The sequence below is a fragment of the Mobula birostris genome, chromosome 8 (assembly GCF_030028105.1).
Source record: "Mobula birostris isolate sMobBir1 chromosome 8, sMobBir1.hap1, whole genome shotgun sequence".
In the NCBI taxonomy this organism is placed as follows: Eukaryota; Metazoa; Chordata; class Chondrichthyes; order Myliobatiformes; family Myliobatidae; genus Mobula; species Mobula birostris.
The window spans coordinates 51911457-51926300 of NC_092377.1; the positions used below are offsets into that span (position 1 = coordinate 51911457).

Consider the following 14844-nt stretch of genomic DNA (forward strand, 5'->3'; position numbering starts at 1 on the left):
TTGCTGAACAAGGGGGTCACGCCAGTTACTGAAAGCAAAGGTTCACATACTTTTTCCAACAAGTACATGTAATATTGGATAATTGTTCTCAATAAATGAACAAGTATAATGTTTTCTGTGTTATTTATTTAATTGGGTTCTCTTTATCTAGTTTTAGGACTTACATGAAGATTTGATCACATTTTAAGTCATATTTATGCAGAAATAGAGAAAATTCTACAAGGTTCACAAACTTTCTAGCACCACTGTTCATTTTCTAATATTCCTCATCTGTATTTTCATATCTGAAACATCTTTTGACAGTGCCAGCAGTAAAGACAAAATACAAATCAAAGCTTTATGATATTTTTGACTATTTTAAATACATTTTATAAGTTGCATAAGTAACACCACTGTGACAAAATTAAAAACAAGATTAAATAGGACACACTACTTGCAATTATTGGAATTGATTTATTATTGTCACATGTATGGCCATATACTGAAAAGCTTATCATGTATGCTGTTCATACAGATCAAATCATTACATATTGCACTGAGGCAGAACAAGATTAAACAATAACAATGCAGAATAAAGTATAACAGCTGTAGAGAATGTGCAGTGGAGGTAAAAAATAAAGTGCAAGATCACAATGAGATAAATTGTGAGGTCGAGATTCCATTTGTCATACTATGGAAATAAGTTGGAAGCTGTGCTTGAGCCTGGTGGTACGTGCTTTCAGGCTTTGTATTTTCTGCCTGGTGGGAGACGGGCGAAGAGAAAATGCCGGGGGGGTGGTGGGTTGGGGTTCTTTGATTGTGCTGGCTGCTTTCCTGAGGCAATGAAAAGCATAGACAGAGTTGAGTTCATGGAAGGGAGGCTGGTTTTCATGATGTGCTGAGTTGTGTCCACAAGTTACTGCCATTTTTTTTTGTTGGTACGTGCAGTGCAGTTACAACACCAAGTTGTTATGCATCCAGAAGGGATGGATAACAATCCAAAATTCAAAGTAAAATTTATTATCAGAGTACATACACGTTACCACAAACAACCCTGGGATCCATTTTCCTTACGGGCATACTCAGCAATCTATAGAACAGTAACTGTAAACAGGATCAATGAACAACAAACTCTGCAAATGCAAATATAAATAATTTGCAATGTAACAAAACTATGACATAACAAGATAAAGAGACCTTAAAGTGTGATCATTGGCTGTGAGAGCACCAGAAATATAATAAGCGTCATTATCCTCTTTTGTTCAAGAGTCTGATGGTTGAGGGGTAGTTAACTGCTGCATGGATAAACACTAGGAAGGGTTGAAAGGGCTATGCCAAATTCCTTCAGCCTCTTGAGGAAGTAGAGATATTGGTGAGCTTTCCAGGCCTTGGCACTTCTGTGATTGGACCAGGACACGTTACTGGTGATTTTCACTCTTAGGAACTTGAAGTTCTCTACCCTCTCAATCTCACTGATGTAGACAGGAGCATGTGCAGACAATGGCCGGCCAATTTCATGAGTGTGTTATCAAAATACTATGAGCCAGTCTCCTTTCCCACCAGGGATCCCTCAGTCATTTTTCCCTTGGGATCAATAAAGTATGACTATGACTATTTTATATAACCAAAGATGCAACTGAATCCTTCACTTCCTTTTTGGGAGACTACAGTCAGTCAGTATCTCCTCTTTGCTCACGCTCAACACAAGCACACCTCAAGGATACATGCTTAGTTCACCTCTCAGCTCTGTCCATACTCACGACTGCTGTGTGGATAGGTACAGCTCAAACACCATCTTTAAATTTGCTGACGATAATATTTTTGTTGGTAGAACCCCAGATGGCAACAAAGCAGCATACAGGAGCAAGATAGATTGGCGGGTTGGTGCCACAGTAACAACTTTGCACTTAACTGCTGGCTGAGTATATAATCCCCTGCAGCCTCTTTTGAAGTTGGCAAACTTTGACGAAAGTAAGAGGTGCTGCCATACCTTCATTATAATGGCACTTACATGCAGGACCCAGGAGAGATCCTTTGTATTCAACTTATTTTTTAATATGATAATCATGATGTTGTTGCTGCTGGGCTAAATAGCTGGATAATCTTGGGATTTGCTTAGTAATTATAAATTATGAATCTCCAATGCTCTGAATATATGCCAGAACAGGATGTATTGCCAACATCCTGCATAAACACCACGGAGGAACTAGTTGCATAGATGTCTTCCAGCAGTGGCTGCAGTAGCCAAACTCAAGAAATAAATACCATATTTTAAATGGTTTGGTTTTCTGTTTCAAACATTTAAATCAAATCAGACCCTTCTGCTTTAAAATAAAAACACAGCTCAAAGATAATTATTGTCTTGCATATTTAATCACATTTCAAATTATATCTTAACTGCTACAAGATTGTAAAGCTCCACTCTATTTCATTTTATTAGCTTTCAATGATAGGGATACTCATGTTATCACATAGATACTGCAGATGCCAGAAATCAGGTTAGTGCACAAAAACTAACACTATGCAGCTTTCTGCAGATGCTACCAGCCCAGCTGAAAGACTGCTCTTCTTAAAAAAAAGTTTTTTTTGCAATAGTTTGTTTGATTAAACAGTAAAGGCAATCTGCTTATCTCAAAATCTCAAATTGGTTCAAATCTAGGCTAGCCAGATATGTAAAGCCCTTCTCTTTATTTATTATAGATGAAGTTTGGCTGATCAGACAACTCCTGTGGAAATAAATGTAGTTTCTAACTTTTTCCATCCCTCCCAGATGTTGTCTATTTTAATTTTGTCTCAGCAGCTCCAGCTCCATGTTAAACACATCTCAAATTCTTTAGTTCTGACTAGTGGCTGTTGCTGATACCAAGTACTTGAAGTTTACTTCTGCCGTGCCAACACCCTTAAACATGATGGGACCAAGCACTGGCAAAAATATACTATTTTTATGATGTCTATCCCTATTACTACCATAAATAATGCAAAAACAACTTCTGGATTGCTGGGAATCCTAAGCATTTATGTGATGATTTTGTGTTTATTTCTGAGAGCTTTTTTTTGCAGAGAATCAAGTGTCAACATGTCTATTTTATATTAAATAGATGTTGTAGTTACTGTGTATATTTTAATTTTATTTTTAGTTAGCGACACAGTAGAGGAGGCCCTTCAAGCCACACCAACCCAGCAACCCGACATACCCGATTAACCCTAATCAGTGGGAAAATTTACAATGACCAATTAACCTACACCTTTGGATTGTGGAGCACCCAGAGAAAGCTAACACATTCCAAGGGGAAGAAATAGACTCTTTACAGATGGCCTCAAAATTGAATTCCAAACTCCAGAAAGCCCCACTACACTACCAGTCAGATCTCCCATGTATCCCCTTACATCACATTGGATTTGGTCCAAGTGCAATTTATTGATAAAGGTAATTTGCACATAAATTAGATTATTATTATTTATTTTATTTATTTATTTTTTTACACGAGTTTTTTTTCAGGTCAGTTGTAACAAAAAAGAGCAAATTCATGTTGATCTCGAACTGTAATCATCCAATTCCAGAACCCAGAGATTTCACATCAAAACTGGAGATTTCAAACGAGTGTAAATTGCTTCTACAATTCTGCAATTCAAAGTGACAAATTAACACCCAAAAATAATAGTTATTCCACACTCTGTGCTATTGTTTCTGGGGATAAAGCTTGAAATTAATTTGACATTAAAAAAAGTCAAATTATGCAATGTTTAATCAGAGCATTGCAATGAATGAAATCTACAAGGACTACAACTTGTGCAAGTGGAAAACAAGCAAATTTGGGTGTTATTCACTGTTGAGTTACAAGATACATATTTTAAAAACTACACTCCTTTCTTAAAAATACTTGCAAATAGGCTAGACAAAGGAGATGCAGTGGATGTTGTGTATTTGAATTTTCAGAAGACCATTGACAAGGTGCTGCACATGAGGCTGCTAAACAAGATAAGAGCCCATGGAATTACGGGAAAGTTACATACGTGGATAGAGCGTTGGCTGATTGGCAGGAAACAAAGTGGGAATAAAGAGATCCTATTTTGGTTGGCTGCCGATTACCAGTGGTGTTCCACAGGGGTCCATGTTGGGGCCGCTTCTTTTTACGTTGTACATCAACGATTTAGATTATGGAATAGATGGCTTTGTGGCTAAGTTTGCTGATGATACAAAGATAGATGGAAGGGCCGGTAGTGCTGAGGAAACAGAGAGTCTGCAGAGAGACTTGGATAGATTGGGAGAATGGGCAAAGAAGTGGCAAATGAAATACAATGTTGTAAAGTAGATGGTTATGCACTTTGGTAGAAGAAATAAATAGGCAGACTATTATTTAAATGGGGAAAGAATTCAAAGTTCTGAGATGCAATGGGACATGGGAGTCCTCATACAGGATACCCTTAAGGTTAACCTCCAGGTTGAGTCGGTGGTGAAGGTGGTGAAGGCAATGTTGGCATTCATTTCTAGAGGAATAGAGTATAGGAGCAGGGATGTGATGTTGAGGCTCTATAAGGCACTGGTAAGACCTCACTTGGAGTACTGTGTGCAGTTTTGGGCTCCTTATTTAAGAAAGGATGTGCTGACATTGGAGAGGGTTCAGAGAAGATTCACTAGAATGATTCTGGGAATGTGAGGGTTAACATATGAGGAATGTTTGACGGCTCTTGGACTGTACTCCTTGGAGCTTAGAAGAATGAGGGGGACCTCACAGAAACATTTTGAATGTTGAAAGGCATGGACAGAGTGGATGTGGGAAAGTTGTTTCCCATGGTGGGGGAGTCAAGTACGAGAGGGCATGACTTAAGGATTGAAGGGCACCCATTCAGAACAGAGATGCGAAGAATTTTTTTTAGCCAGAGGGTGGTGAATCTGTGGAATTTGTTGCCACGGGCAGCAGTGGAGGCCAAGCCATTGGGTGTATTTAAGGCAGAGATTGATGGGTATCTGAGTAGCCAGGGCATCAAAGGTTATGGTGAGAAGGTGGGGGAGTGGGACTAAATGGGAAAATGGATCAACTCATGATAAAATGGCGGAGCAGACTCAACTGGCCGAATGGCCGACTTCTGCTCCTTTGTCTTATGGAAATAAAAACCAAAGCTTTTCTATAACAGGCTGCCATAAGCCTGGATAATAATTTAGAAATCGGCCCTTAACCTGCAATATATCAACAACATTGCTTCTGTATGCCGTACTTCCTACGAGTTCCACATTTGCAACTTAGCTCTCAATTCACATTCATATCAATATATCCCAATGACATCACTTCTGAATATTTAAACACTACATCAGGGAATCAGATGAGGAGTCTACTTCATGCTGTCAGCAGCTAAATTGTGAACATTTTGCTCAATGAATTGACCTTCTATTCTAATCCACTAGCATTCTTAGAAAATAAATCTAGCCATCCTTCCTAATTCACCTCTTTTATGATTTCAACTCTAAGGACACTTAACAACCCTAAGAAATGACCCAGTAAACTGTTTCATGTATCAAATTACTAAAAAGTAGAGATTTAAAAGAAGTCTACACTGAATGATACCCCTCGCATTATAGTGTTGACTTACGATCAGGGATCAATATTCTGAACTTGTAACCACAAATCACTAAGTGTTATTTTGGATCAAGCCTGTGTTAAATAGAATGACTGGCCTTGGGCACACTGTGTAGAGAAACATTGAGAAAAATATAGTATGTACAACATGATAACACTTCTTATAACTTTCCATATTTGTTTTCCTGATGAGAGTAGTTTGATGGTTTGGCTTTATTGGGCTTGCCTTGGTTTATATGGGTAGGACATACCAGTTTCATTTTGCCAATAATCAAGTCTATAATCCTGAATTATTTAACAAAAATATTCACCACCACAATGTTGCTAGGCTCCAAAGGTTAAATTATTACCAGATGCATCGATCATTTAATAAGTAATTCATTGCTTTTTGAGAAAAGTACACTTTGTATGACCAAGCATCCTTTGAACAGACTAGCCCTGGTATTAATGCTACAAATCCAGCTCTAAAGTTCAAGCAGACAAAATTAGTTCATCTAACAGATTGTGACAAAATACTTTAAACCATTTCTTATTCTTCTGTAATCAAGGAATCCAATTATAATTTTTTCATTCTTTAATAATTTCATCCTTGTTGCCTGGCAAACTTGAGCTAAGTCCTTTAAGTAAGTGAAAGGTCTGGTACCCTGAACTACATTGACCACTTCAAATATGCAGATGGAGTCCAATTAAATATGTGCATAGCTTGTAGCAAAGAGCTACATATTGACGAGCTCTAGTTATTAAAGATAACATTCAATTAGTTAAGTGCTGACAATAAATATTCACTTTTTATAACAACTAGTTTAGGTCAAAACTGGTGATGCTTTAATTCATTGCAGCTGCAGGGTTCCCATTTCTGACTAAGGTAGCAGCCATTTTTGGAAATGAAGACTGATCATTTCAGAGCAGCACCATCATTTTATTAACAAAAAAAAATCCTCTCTTGTAGATTCAACATTACATAGTTGTATCATTTATAGATATATTACAATACAAAGTTTTTAATTCCACCACACATTTACAGCTATATTATGCAAAGCACAATATTTCCAAATACTTCGACCATTGGCACTTTTGTACAATACTGGCACCTTGAAAAATATTCAGAGTGTGCTTCAGAGTGGAGATGATCAGTGGGAAATCTCTCAACCTTCCCACAGCTGTCAGCCTCCCTTCAGCATTTCCACTCCATATTATCCCTGGCTCCCCCCCCCCCCCCACTTTTATTTCAGCTCTGAGAAGGATCCCAAAGAAAAACAGTTAAGTCAGTTCCAAGTGTTCTCTCCTTGGCAAAATTAGTCAAGCTTTGTTGAAGCTGGAAATAAACAAGAATAATCTCACAGCTGACACAGCAGGCAGGCTTATTCAAGTCAATGTCCGTTCAGCTGCAGCAGACTGTGATCTTTTACATATTGCTTCATTTTCTTCAATTTTGCTTTCTGAACTTTACGTCCCAGTTGGTATATGGTGATGAAATATTTGCAACCTGAATGGGAATCAAAAACAGCAGCAAAGCTTAGACATATTGGGCTGAGTTTAGCCACTACTGTTGAACTGTCAACACTTACTTGCTCAGCAATTCAGTGCGCGGTCATATATATGCTAGAGTCCTGAAGTTACTGACACTTTCCAGCTGGTCAGTCTGTCAGCGTGCTGCACTGTTAGACTCCACACAAAGCTAGATGGCACCGCACACGCTTGCTGAGACGTGTGTGTGTGCGCACGTCTCGTTCACAAAATAAAAGAACCTTGCAGGTCGGGCAGCATTGGTGGGAACGATTTCATGTTCCAGGTCAAAAACCAATCAGCTCATCTTTCAGAATAATTAGTACAGTTGACAAAAAAAACTTTAGCAACTATGGAGGGTGGGAGCCACACCGATAAGTGCAAGTTACAAGTGGGCCATGAGCAAAAGGAGGTAGAGAACCACTGGACTAGTGGATTCCAACATTGCTGTGCAGTTGTGGATCTGTCACTCACCTGGGGCTACCTGCATGGCAGCAGCACATATTCAAAGCTGCTCTGCAGAGTTCTCTCACTGATGGAAGCAGCAGTCAAAACTTGACTAGTCAATTTAGGTTTCCCGTAAGCACCCTCAATAAATAAATAAATCACTTCCGGACAGATTATCCTAGTAAAATAAAATTCCATCATTCATGCAAAGATCTAGGCTCATTTGGTGGAATGCCTTCATTTTTTTCTTAAATGGATCTGTCTTCTGCAATATCTTTCTTTTCAAACTCACCTACTACGTCAGACTGTTGCTATCATAAAAGAAGTACTGACTTTAAAAGAAAAACAGATTTTTAATTTTTAAAATGCCATGGTCAGTCATTCAGATTATCAAATAACAGCAAAGTCTGTAATCTTACTGAAAAACACATTCCTGGTGATGTTAAACTCAAATGTAAAGTACAACAACTAGTTGCCATTCCAAGAACAGACTCCTGAAGAATCCAAAAGGGAAGAAAATTCCAAAGGATTAGTGTAATTCTATTAGTTTACACATTGAACTCCTTTAAGAACAATTAAAAAAAAGGTGATGCTGTACAACTGAAAACATATTTTCACAAAAACATACAATTATACTATTGCACAATTCTACATTTTGAATTGTTTTAAGTAACCTTTTAAAAAGCTAATGTAGCTCAGTGAAGCTTTGATTTACCTTTGCCCATTAGGACTCCTGCAATTAGTGCTTTCCTGTAAGCATTGGTATCATTTTCTTCAAAATCCTTACGTGCACGATACTGGGTGAAATGAAAGGCAGGCCACCAATCTTGTCGTGACTCCCACTGCTCTTTAATCCAGTCTGAGTAACCCCTAAAACAAAAAAGCCACCTTAAGTATAATCAAAAACCAGAACATTTAAATTATTTTAAAATTCAAGTGTTTCTTTCACAATAGTAAAATGAATGAGAGCCAAAGAGGACTGCCAAGAGCAAACAACAATTCTTTTAATTTTTCCTTCAGTAAGCAACTAATGACTGCAGATTGATAAAAATTACTATACATTGTTATTCTGAAGATTGACATGTTATGCCTACTACAATGCATGAAGCCAACAGATCTTTAGCGAAGAAACACAAAGTCAGAAAGATACTTTCAAGCTTCAGCCTAACAGAAGTAAATGAGAAACAGATATACAATGGCATGCAAAGGTTTGGGCACCCCGGTCAAAATTTCTGTTACTGTGAATAGCTAAGCGAGTAAAAAATGAACTGATTTCCAAAAGGCATAAAGTTAAGGATGACATATTTCTTTAATATTTTAAGATTACTTTTTTATTTCCATCTTTTAGTTTCAAAATAACAAAATAGGAAAAGGGCCTGAAGAAAAAGTTTGGGCAGCTTGCATAGTCAGTACTTAGTAACACCCTCTTTGGCAAGTATCACAGCTTGTCAACGCTTTCTGTAGCCAGCTAAGAGTCTTTCAATTCTTGTTTGGGGGATTTTCACCAATTCTTCCTTGCAAAAGGCTTCTAGTTCCGTGAGATTCTTGGGACGTCTTGTATGCACTGCTCTTTTGAGGTCTATCCACAGATTTTCAATGATGTTTAGGTCGGGGGACTGTGAGGGCCATGGCAAATCCTTCAACTTGTGCCTCTTGAGGTAGTCCATTGTGGATTTTGAGGTGTGTTTAGGTTCATTATCCTGTTGTAGAAGCCATTGTCTTTTCACCTTCAGCATTTTTACAGACAGTGTGATGTTTGCTTCTAGAATTTGTTGGTATTTAATTGAATTCATTCTTCCCTCTCCCAGTGAAATGTTCCCCATGCCACTGGCTGCAACACAAGCCCAATGCATGATTGATCCACCCCTGTGCTTAACAGTCAGAAAGGTGTCCTTTTCATGAAATTCTGCACCCTTTTTTCTCCAAACATACCTTTGCTCACTGCGGCCAAAAAGTTCTATTTTAACTTTATCAGTCCCTAGGATTTGTTTCTAAAATGCATCAGGCTTGTTTAGATGTTCCTTTGCAAACTTCTGACGCTGAATTTTGTGGTGAGGACACAGGAAAGATTTTCTTCTGATGACTCTTCCATGAAGGCCATATTTGTGCAGGTGTCACTGCACAGTAGAACAGTGCACCACCACTCCAGAGTCTGCTAAATCTTCCTGAAGGTCTTTTGCAGTCAAAAAGGAGTTTTGATTTGCCTTTCTTGCAATCCTACCAGCAGTTCTCTCGGAAAATTTTCTTGGTCTTCCAGACCTCAACTTGACCTCCACCGTTCCTGTTAACTGCCATTTCTTAATTACATTACGAACGGAGGAAATGGCTACCTGAAAATGCTTTGCTATCTTCTTATAGCCTTCTCCTGCTTTGTGTGCATCATTTATTTTAATTTTCAGAGTACTAGGCAGCTGCTTAGAGGAGCCCATGACTGCTGATTGTTGGGACAAGGTTTGAGTCGTCAGGGTATTTATAAAGCTTTGAAATTTGCATCATCTGGCCTTTCCTAACAATGACTGTGAATAAGCCATAACCCTGACAAGCTAATTAAGGACTGAGAGCTTGGTAAAAGTTATCTGAGAGCTCAAATCTCTTGGGGTGCTCAAACTTTTGCATGGTGCTCTTTTCCTTTTTTTCACTCTAAAATTGTGCAAAACAAAAATAATACACCAAATCTTGCTTAAAATGTTGAAAAGAATGTTTCACCTTTAACTTTATGACATTTGGCGATCAGTTCATCTTCTACTCACTTAACTATTCACAGCAAGAAATTTTGACCGGGGTGCCCAAACTTTTGCATGCCACTGTAACTGCAGAAAAGGTTATCTTTTCGTCTGCAAGAATATGACATACAAGATCAACTGCCAATTATACTAATCCATGCACAATATCACAAAATCTTTCGTATTGTTGTTTTAACGGAAAAGATTGAGTTTATTTTTCAAAGCAGCTGGCAGGACGTGACCCACCCAACCAACACACTTTTCGTCTCTCTTCCCTCCGGGACAAGGCCCAGGAGCTTGAAGACTCATACGGCCAGATTTGGGAACAGCTTCTTTCCAGCTGTGATAAGACTGCTGAACGAATCCTGACCCGGATCTGGGCCATACCCTCCAAATATCCAGACCTGCCTCTCGATTTTTTTGCACTACCTTACTTTCCCTTTTCCATTTTCTATTTATGATTTATAATTTAAATTTTTAATATTTACTATTGATTTATACTCCAGGGAGCACGAAGAGCAGAATCAAATATCACTATGATTGTACGCTCTAATATCAATTGTTTGGCGACAATAAAGTATAAGTTTCACTGCTGCATTGAAGCTGTAGAATGCACTCGGCCAAAGCTGCAAAAGTAGTCACCTCAAATGTGTAATTTAATTAACACTAATAAAATAGTTACAATCATGCTCCTACTTATCTGGTCATACTTACAATAGTTAACCCTCTAAAAAATTTGCTTCCCTGTAATACTTCATCCATTAGAGTGAATGTCTTGTGTAGTTCATCTAAAATTCCTAACAATCACCCTATTTCTTTTCTGACCCTCTTCATCCACTGTTTACATAGGTGTGCTGAAAGCCAAGGGTTGCAACAGCATATTACACAAGAATTTCAATTTTGGATTACTCAGGTTGGGTACCCCTTACCCAAAATTCCAAAATCAAAAAATCTTCAAAATCTGAATTTTTTTTGAGCTGGCATGACATGACAAACGGAAAATTCCACAAGGCACTAGGAAGATTCCCAGGCAATGCACAGATCTCTATAGATCAAACAGTTCTGAGAAGTGATCTCACACATCTAATGAACAGAAGTTAATGAAAAATAGGAAAACATTGCATAAAGTAGAAAATAAAGATATCAATTGTGTATTGAAAGAGTGGATCGTCAGCACTGGAAAAAAACTAGCACTACTTAGCGATATGCTGATCAAGAGATAAGCAGATCTCTTATGACAAAATGAAAATTGAAGGTAATTGTGAATATTCAGGTAGGTTGCAGAAATTGAACAAAAGGCAGAGCATTAATTTTTTAAGATTTGTGGTGATAAAGCACCTGCTGATCATGAAGCAGCAGAGAAATTCATTGATGAGTTTGCCAAGATTGCTGCTGATGAAAATCTAACATGCTGAAAGGCTGCATCAGTATGTAGGTGTAAGACAAAGTCTGCTTACCAGTAGCACATAAATTCAGAGTCAGAAATGATGGCAATCACAAGTTATCTCATTATATATTCCAAAATGAGAAAAAATCCAAAATCCAAAAACCTTCCCACCCCAAGCATTTCAGATAAGGAGTACTTAACCTATATAAAACTCCTTTGGATCCTGAATCCCTTACTATGCTTACCCACAAATTGCACTCGATACTTAATTTAACTCATTTGAAATATCAGATGCTGGACACAACACGATGGAAGGTGACTCGAGAACAGAAATATATTTGATGCACAGCAAGTTTTTCCACAGATGGCAGACAGATTTTAGACAGAAGTTGAGGAAGGAGTGAATCATCTCAAAGTCAGCCTTCATATTACTACCCAGAGGGCAGAACTCACCCAGCAGGATTAAGCTCAAAACACTGATGAACCATCTCCAAAGATCTAGCACTTCAAGATTTCACGCTTTTTAAGAAACAGATACAAGATCATTTGCAGCAATCAGGAAGTTTGTGTTTTTGATCTATTATTACTCTCTTAAGGCCCACAGCAGGGTCAATTATATGGCAATTTGCCAATTGAGAGAAGCTTATTGACTGAACTGACTGAAGTGAAAAATACTTGATGTTTTGCAAATGTACATACTGGGCTATAGCTTTCTTCATTTGCTTCATTAAACATTTCCATGTGCTGCAGTCTTCTTTCCACGTGGGGAAATCCAGCAGACAGAAGAGAACACTGAGGCCTTCCTTATGATGACAACTTTTTTCTGAAAAGAACAAAACTACATGAAGTAGGTCTGTGGTTGCACCCATGTTAGATTTCACTTAACAAGTTACATTTGGTATTGACTACCACCCGCTCTTTTACTCAGGTGATCAGGGCTTCAAGTCCTAGACACTTCAGTGCAGAGCAGACAGTGGCATTGCAAATAGTTTTGCTGCCTCACAGATCCAACAGCCCATGCCCAATCCTGATGTCCAGTGCTGTCCTTGGGGAGTTTGCATGTTCTCCCTGTGTGCTTTACCTCAGGAACTCCGGTTTCCTTCCACTTGTCAAAGAAGTGAGTTGGTTAACAACTTGTCTACTACAAATTTGCCCTGGAATGGGTGAGTGGGACAAACTCTGGGAGCAGTTGATGGATATAAGAAAGAGAAAAAAGTAAGGCAATGAATTGATGCAATTTCTCTTTGAGCCAGTATGGTCTTGATGGGCTGAATGCCTCCCTCTCCAACATCACAAGGAGATATGAATAAGACATTAAAATTGAGCTATTTTACAAAATACTGAATTACAATATTCAAATAAGTTTCCTTAAAATATGAATGGACTTCAGGGAATTGAGTTATGAAAAACAGCGTAAAAGCAGAAAATGGTGTTAATGTGTCAAAAATCAGATTTGTCATCTTCAGAAGGTTCTATGCTCAGGTTCTGTTACTATTCCATATTTTTTGCTGGGTGCTCTGGTCATCACCCTTTACTCAGACAACAGCATCTGAAGTAAGCCATCCTACTTTTGATTCATTTACCGTGAGTGGGACCAGACTGTACAAATGCCAGTTGTTATCCCTGGTAAATAACATTGACTGCATTTGAAAAATTACTCCCTGGCTGTATAATGCAATGCAGGATTTAGTGAATTTATAAAAATAGACCATTTCTGTACACAGAACATTTGAACAGTGATCAACATTGTAAGCTAAACCCAATTCCATTTGCACTACCCTGATAAATTGCCTCAGCCAATCCCACTTCAGCAGATAATACTCCAATGGTGTTTAATAACCATGAAGAGAAAAAAAAGATATGACGTCTACTTACTTGACTTCAGGAGCAGGGAATTAAATTCCAACATGAGTTCATGAGAAGGAACCAGATGATACAACACCTGGAAAGTCAACAAAAAACATTCAGCAAACCTGTCAGTTTTGGCTTTTCATTATGACTGCGAAAGGATGAGAAATCAAATAGGTTTAGGTTGCAGGGAAGGAGAATGATGGAGAGACTAAAAACGAATGAATGTCTGATTTGTTAATAGCTTTGAGAGAATAAATGATTACTTCTCAATGAACATAGAACTCTATAGTCAATACACTTCACAGAAATGGCCAAATCCAATGAATGATCAGGAAAGACAATAAACTGCTAGCTATTCACTCAAGTAAATTATCCAGGTCCTTGGGTAAGGGATGTTCAGGCAGAAAAGAAGTGGAGATATCATGGGCTGGGTCATTCCCAGTGCTGTTCACTGCCTGAACTCACCAGCCCCCTTACCCGATGACAGTACTTACCTTTGTGATTCCATGGGATCAATTGCCTCCAGGCCTGGATTCCTTGGCTGTCTTGTAAAGCTGAGTGGAGGGGGAGCCACAATATGGCCTGAATTTTACAGATTCTGAGACCTTGAGTCCAGAACCCACTAATTATTTATTTTTTTTTAAATTTTTTTTATTTTATGGCTGGTTACCCAATTAAACACCTTTCAGGACATCCAATCTCTCAGGATCTTTGCTGCTGCATTCAGTAATGGTTCCAGTAATAGCGTTCTAAACACATGATGTAGATACTAGAAATCTTCAGCAATACACATGAAATGCTGGAAGAACGCAGCAAGAATAGATCGAGGGGAATAAACAACCAATATTGAGGCAGAGAGACAGGAACTGAGATGTGTCTCTGCCGCATCTTTTCTCAAGATGAGTCTTTCCAATGAAGAACACAAGATGTCCTCATTTTTCATTTCCACTGCAATAGATGCTGCCCTCTCCCATATCCCTCCCATTTCCCGCATATTCATCCTCACCTCATTCTCCTGCCGTCACAACAAGGATAGGGTTCCCGTTTTCCTTGCCTCCCTCCCCCAGAGCCTCTACATCCAGCACATCATTCTCCATAACTTGTGCCATCTCCAATAGGATCCTACCACCAAGCACATCATTCCCTACACGGTCCAATTTCAGTAGGAACTGCTCTCCAGGTGACTCCCTTGTTCTCTCATCCCTTCCCACTGATCTCCCTCCTCACACTTGTCCCTGCAAGCATGACAATTGCAGCACCTGCTCCTCCCTCGCCACTTCACCTCAGAGTCTGTCAGGGGCATCTGAACCTCCCAGTGCAACCTCCTCTACATTGTGAGACTCAATGCATATTGGGACTCCACTTCACTCTGTCT

The 14844-nt window shown here is 38.7% G+C and overlaps 1 protein-coding gene across 3 annotated transcripts in view; it reads right to left on the reverse strand.

Moving 5' to 3' along the window:
* Positions 1-450: 450 nt before the first annotated feature.
* The window catches only part of taf1a (TATA box binding protein (TBP)-associated factor, RNA polymerase I, A), a 31885-nt gene continuing 17491 nt past the window's right edge, over positions 451-14844 (reverse strand). The window contains exons 9-12 of one of the 3 annotated variants that reach the window (XM_072265189.1): positions 13494-13560; positions 12318-12441; positions 8224-8378; positions 451-7041 (exon numbers count right to left, since the gene is read on the reverse strand). In XM_072265189.1, coding sequence (XP_072121290.1) covers positions 6926-7041; positions 8224-8378; positions 12318-12441; positions 13494-13560 — 462 coding nt within the window. In that variant the 3' untranslated portion in view covers positions 451-6925. The remainder of the gene's footprint in view (positions 7042-8223; positions 8379-12317; positions 12442-13493; positions 13561-14844) is intronic. The other 2 variants (XM_072265188.1, XM_072265190.1) reach the window with 2 other exon arrangements.